General features: G+C 40.2%; 1 protein-coding gene across 1 annotated transcript in view; it reads right to left on the bottom strand.

The window, feature by feature from the left end:
• Positions 1-1548, bottom strand: part of LRRC27 (leucine rich repeat containing 27) — a 26229-nt gene extending 24681 nt beyond the window's left edge. The window contains exon 1 of the mRNA XM_072424850.1: positions 1352-1548. Coding sequence (XP_072280951.1) covers positions 1352-1540 — 189 coding nt within the window. The 5' untranslated portion in view covers positions 1541-1548. The remainder of the gene's footprint in view (positions 1-1351) is intronic.
• Positions 1549-6780: the final 5232 nt, after the last annotated feature.

Here is a 6780-nt window from a genome sequence, read left to right as displayed (position 1 = left end):
TATCGCCATAGAGTAGAACGGTGCAGCACTCGTTCATGCATCGTGCAGTCCTTAGTTGTTGGAAAGGATTGTGAAAGATCCTTTCCAACGACAATTATTGCACGTGTCTATGTAGCTAAAGATTTTACTAACTTTGGAGATTACTCCAACGTGCTGCTGTGTCTGCAGGACAAAGAGTAAAGTAAAATCTTACCAAAGAGATGCAGGGTGCTTTTGGCTTTAGATATTTTTTTTTTATCTCATTCTAATTTTTAACAAATGCCCAAACCCTAAATCCAACCCACCACTGTACCCTAAAGCCTTGTCTTCTACCCAAAGCTGCAAACAAAAGCTGTGCAATATCTAGATGTTTTTTTTTGTTTATTAATTCCATCATTCTTTTTCTTTCCTTTTTTCCATTTTCAATTTAAAGCACATTATTTGTAAAAATATGTAAAATGTAGCTCTCACTGCTCCTCCTCTCTGGTACAGTCCTTGCATGCTGACCCATTTTGTGATCCAGCGTTTTTCTTCTTGCAGGTTGAAGAAAATCAACTGTCAGCACAGCTTTGTGCATTTTAAGCAGTATTATGCATTATAAATAAGGGTGACACGTCTCTTAACCTAACAATGCCCCATTGCTCAGACAACCAAACAAACAGTTTCGATGTTTGTAAAGAACATGTTGGACTGCTGTGTATGAAGATCCAGAGAAAGGCTTAATAACCAACATGCTTTATGATCAGGTTTACTTGTCAACTTCTAGGCTGTAGCAACAAGGGCTGGCTTAATACCAGTCAATACAAGTCTCTGAATATATGGCACGAGTAATGTTTATACCTCCAACATTAACTGTCACTAGAAAACCACATAGCTTTTACTAGTTGTCCCTGCTTTCAAACTTCATAGCCTTCATTCAAAAGGAAAAAACAATGTGCAGGTTTTCATATCAGAATAATTTCTGGTTGAGTGCCATCACCTACTACACCTGCTACTTACTCCAGGCCAACAAAAAAAAATATAGTACAATGTGATATTTATATGATAACTGCCAAACCTGCCAAATAAGTCTAAAGTTGTTCAGCCAGTCTTGCAATCTGAAAAAAGTTTTACAAGGCATTAAATAATATAAAAAAAATCAATCTTTTAGTAAAATATATATATAACATATATATATATATATATATTTACCCTCTTTTTTTATGAATACACCCCAGATCATCGGTCTTTGTACCTTCACAACGAGTAAGAAGCCTGATGGGGTGTTGATAAGTTTTGTGTTTTTGAGAAGTGTACTGTAGATAGTCGGACCTGCAAATATGTGTAAAATAATAACTATTGATTTATAAATCAGGATCACTAATTATCGTACCTTTATAGAAGGATGGTTCCTGTACAGATCTTCATTGAGACTACAGAGCTTTTTCTTGCCTAAATCCAAAGTGTCAGAATTGGAGGATAGATTGGGTTGGCATGGCTGGTCTGCTGATACAGCACTAGACTTTACAATGGGGGAGTCCGCATCACCGCTGTGACTATGTTTGGTGGATTCCTTATCCATTGGTGAATGATATCTGAAAAAAATAAACAAGAAAAAAAAATTGCCTATTTATTGCACAAAAAAGACAATAAAACTGAACTATGGTTAAATAAGAAAAATACTTGCAGTGGGGCTTCTGCAGTACCATGGGGTAAATGCTTTTTTTTGCATAGGATTTTCATTAAACGTTTTACATAACTCTTGTCTACATCTCCCTGCACCCCAGAGCACTCCTTTCCTTCCGATACTCTGCTTTGCTGGCAGTCCCTCAGTGTCCTCACATTACAATGCAAGAATATCGGTTCCTTTTCTTTTCCATTTTTGGCAGAATTATCAGGTTTTTGTGGAAAAAGGTTATCCAGAAAACTTACAAAACATTGCAATTTTCTATGTCTCTTTCTGTTTTTGCCCCCTCATGTTTTACGTAACCTCCCTGGCGGTATGATTATTTTAGTATTTTTAAATGTCAAAGTGGTACATTTGACATTTAAAATGACTTACTTTAACTTTCCCGCCAGTCCCGCCCCCCGCACGTACAGCATCTGCATATTATGGCCTCGCAACCCCAAGGTTCACACGCCGGGGATGCCAGGGGACACAGATGCCAGGCATCGCATGGCCAGTGGGACGCTGATGCACGCCATGGTCAAGTGGACCCAGATGCCTGGTTGGCCCTCGGCCGGAGTTCACCATGGGCTCATGGGGACCAGCCCTCAATTCCAAGTGTGGATTGGGGTTACCGCTTTTTGTAATGAAATTTAACCCCGAGTCTCACTCGGGATTACCGCTAGGAAGGTTAAACAAAAAACTGAAGTTAAAAAATGTTCCTTTTTTTCCAGGTTTATTGTAAAGTGCAAACAGAAACCCCAAACAAGAAGCGTCACAAAGATATGGAATGTGTGATGTATTTTCTACATAGGCTCTTTTACTATGGACTTGGTGATGACATCAACATTATTTATCCATCCATTTCCTTTGCTGGGGTGACAACGGGATCACTCTTTCACCAAAATACTTATCAGCGTTGTCTCTCATTTGGCTGGAGCAGTATGGCCAAGGTATTGTAGACTGGAACGCCATTGAGCTGGTGTTATCACTCCAGCTCTATTGGAATCACAGGAGGTGTACGTCATCTGTTTGCTGCTTATCACCGTGTTGTGCTATTGGAAGTGCCTGGAACAAGGTCCTTTAACCCCCAAAGTAAAGGCCAAAGAACACCCCACTCCATGAATGCTGAGATACTCCAAAAGCATGGGTTCCAGGTCCTATCCTTTCTGCACCCTCATTCTACTGAATAATCATATTATTAATAATAATATTTATTTAGCGCCAACATATTACGGAGCGCTGTACAAATAAATAGGGGTAGCAAATGACAGACAGATATAGACAGTGACACAGGAGGAGGGGAGGACCCTGCCCCGAAGAGCTTACAATCTAGGAGGTACGGGGAAGTATCACACAATAGGAGGGGACAGACATCTCCCCTGCCTAACCCTTGGCTTGGTTCTGCCAAAAACTAGAGGTTCAGGGTGGATCTCTCATGAAGGTATTTTTAAATATTTCATCTCAGAGGTTCTTGCTTAGCAAGATTGACAATGTACTACAGAAGGGTTGGATCAGCAAAAGCTTATTTTTGATTGGTTGGTAAAGGTTATAAGACCTGTGCAAATCCCATAACTAATTCTAACAGCCTGCTACCCAGAATATATAGAAATATACACATACATAGCAACATGTACAGCAGCAAAATATAATAAAGTGCTCAATGCAAAATAATAAACAGTATTATTTTATCATAATACGGGCAGCAGGGTGGCTCAGGGGTTAGCATGCTGGGTCTCGGGTTGAAATCTTGGCCGGGACAATATCTGCATGGAGTTTGCAGGTTCTCCTTATGGTTTTCTTTGGGTACTCCGGTTTCCTCCCACATTCCAAAAACATGCAGTTAGATTAATTGGCTTCCCCAAATTTGACCTTAGACTGTATTATTGATATATGACTATGGTAAGGACATTAGATTGTGGGCTCCCCTTAGAGACAGTCACATGACTTTGTACAGCGCTGCGTAATATGTTGGCGCTATATAAATATGGTGTAATAATAATATTATGCTTTTCCATTAGAAGCCATGCACAGTCTGCAGGGGTCACATTAATAGGAGGTATACAACTTCTGATTAAACCTAATCACATTGGTTCTATATAAAATAAAGGGAACTTGACACTCAAACATTCCCCGGTGGGAATCTTTCAGTTCCATGTGTTTCAATGGCAGGTACTGATTCCCACCAGGGAATGTCAGATTCACTGCTTTATTATAAATATAATTCATTCATGTCTAATAAAGGACGAATGATTGGGGAATGCTTCCTATCCTACAGCACTACCTGGGAATCTAGGAGGATGCTGGGAGTTGTAGTCCTTTAATTATAGAGGCGGGAGGTGTCACCCACTTACCGGTCCCGGTACTCCGGATCTCTCACAACTCCCCGCAGTATCACAGCACCGAGCATGTCAGAGAGACCGATTCACTCAACACGTGCACGGCCTACGTCACTCTCCACTCCACAACAACGCGTTGCCACGGAAACGGAGAATCTATTACGGCTGCCTGGAGGAGACAAAAATTTGTCGAGTTAGTGGGAACGCGGATCGAGCACCGCCTCCACCTACAGGATGATATCTGCACATAATGCCAAAACTATTGTAAACCTAAAAATCAGAAATTATTTTTATTATGATTTACAATAACAGACTCAATTTAAATTTGTATTGTGGTGCAGGGGCTACAGCTGTTCCTGGGATTCACTTATTTGTAAATTGTAGAGAATTTTTGCTAATTATTCGTGTGTTTGGAAGGCTTTTGATAAACTATTGTCAACTTTTTTTCTTTTTAGTTCACATTGTTCTCTCTGGATTTTTTTTGGGTGGGAATGAAATGTAGGAAGCATTGGGACCACCCAAAAAAAATCTGTGGGGTGCGCCCAGCTAAAAGGGGCTGGAGAGAACCCTGTGCAGATATAATGTATTGTTCACAAATAAAGAGCAACACGTTTCAGTGTTTAGGAAGCTTCTTCAGGGCGGAAAGAGACCTATATACTAAACTAAAACATTGCAGGTAAATGCACAAATAAATCATGATTTGTAAATTCAAATGCAAAGAGTTTTCAGGGTTTTACTTTCCATTAAAGTGAAACTCTCAGGTATTATGGGCAGCATGGAAGTGCTGACGTAAGTGCTCAGGCCTTTGCAGCACTGGGTACCAGGTTGGAATCTCGGCCAGGACACTATCTGCATGGAGTTTGCAGGTTTCCCCCCGTGTCTGCGTGGGTTTCCTCTGGGTAATCCGGTTTCCTCCCACAATCATCCAAAAACATGCAGTTAGATTAATTGGCTCCCCCAAAAAATTGACCTTAGACTGTATTAATATGACTATGGTAGGGACATTAGATTGTGAGCTCCTTTGAGTGACATAACTATGGACTTGCTTTATAAATACTGTGTAATAATATAAAAAAATAAGACTTGGCTCCTTAGGTGGAAAGCCGCCGATCTCCCCACGATCCTATCACAATCGGTCCCATTCGATCCCATCTTCTTTATTGCATGGGCTGGACACCAGACGCCGCCATCTTCTTCCAGATTCTTCTTCCTTCGTCACCTGAACCTGCACTGCACAGGTGTGAAATCCAGTGGTGCACATTGCAGAAAATATGAAAAAAAAGGCCAATTTTTTTTTTCTCTTTTTTTTACATTTTAGAGAAGCACCTTCTGCACATGCCTGATCTCTTCATATTTTTAAAGGTTCATCATTATGACAGACTGCCATACTGGCCAACTAGAATGAGCTGGAGGCAGAAAGGAATGAACAAGTTTTGGCATTATGAGAACGTGCCAAGTGTTTACCTGCTGGTCTTGCACAGAATTTGCACCTGCTAGCTTATAAAAACTGCTTCAAGTAAATGCAGGCACCTTCATATCTCTGCACTTTACATCTGCAATTTTTTAGTCACTTTTTAAGAAAAAAAAGTTGATGTAAAACTCAACATTCTAATGACATGGTTTATGAAAGCATTGTGTAAAATATAAAGAAACAACAACACTACAACACAACCCTGTCTATCCTTCCACATAAAAACTGAACTATCCCAATTCATGCCTATATACAATTCCAAACTCCAATCTCCCCTCCTAAATTCTTCTGTTCTGAACTCCGCAATAACTAAAAAAAAAAAAGAAAACTTTGACCTTCCACTGACTTATATAGCAGGATAATTTGAATGGTTGCTGGGGCTGGCTCTTGGTGCCTATAATGCCTGCAATGTCACCTGGAATATCTCAAGTTAACAGGAAGTATATCATCCTTACATAAAAAATGCATATAGGTAAAAAATCCCACAGGATGACACTGAAGAACATTTGCACACAATTCTTCACAAATTTCACGTGCTAATTTCTGCTGCCTCGGAGGGATGCTCAAGCTTTAACTTGCAACAGCCCCATAAAAAATGAATGGTGATGGGAGTGGGCGAACCAGCAATGCAGTGTGATTGACTGAGTCGTGTAGGATTGCGCAGGTCTGAACCTTGCCCTATACACATGCATCTCTTATCTTCCGTCTTCTGTAGCAATACTTTGAGGTGGTCTCTCAGGTTCCCATCTGTGTTTTAATGTAAACCTACTTTCATTTTTTTTAATTTGCATAGGTTCCTGGAGGTTGTCCTACAACACCAGATTATCAGGCATCAATAATAGTTTACAACTAAAGTTTACCCAACATAATTCACCATACCTGTCCCTCTTCATTAAAATGCTAATTACTTTTTAAACAAATCCTTACATTACATAACCTATTGTAGATCTAGCAAGCACAGTAGCTCAGAGGTTCTCCCCGTGGGTTTCGTCCGAGTACTCAGCATGCATGCATGTGAAAATTGGAGGTGACTGCACAGAGGAGATTATCTGGATGGGGCATAGAACAAAGACTATTTAAATGGCTGGATGCATGAAACTACTCTAATGCTTGTTCTGGGAGTGTTTCACTGGAACAGGATAGAGCTCAGGACTATTTAAAAGGCTGGATGCATGAAACTATCCTAATGCTGATTCTAAGACCCTGATTTATGAAAGCTCTCCAAGGCTGGAGAGAATACACTTTCAGAAGTGAACTGGGTGATCCAGCAAACCTGGAATGGATCTGGTCCAGGATTCAAAACATTTGCTAGCAAATAGAAAATGATTTTTAAAAATCCATTCCAT

This window comes from Pyxicephalus adspersus, chromosome 10 (assembly GCF_032062135.1).
Source record: "Pyxicephalus adspersus chromosome 10, UCB_Pads_2.0, whole genome shotgun sequence".
NCBI classification, from domain to species: domain Eukaryota; kingdom Metazoa; phylum Chordata; class Amphibia; order Anura; family Pyxicephalidae; genus Pyxicephalus; species Pyxicephalus adspersus.
The sequence above is the reverse complement of the archived record's forward strand: the minus strand, read 5'-3'. Positions and strand labels throughout refer to the sequence as shown.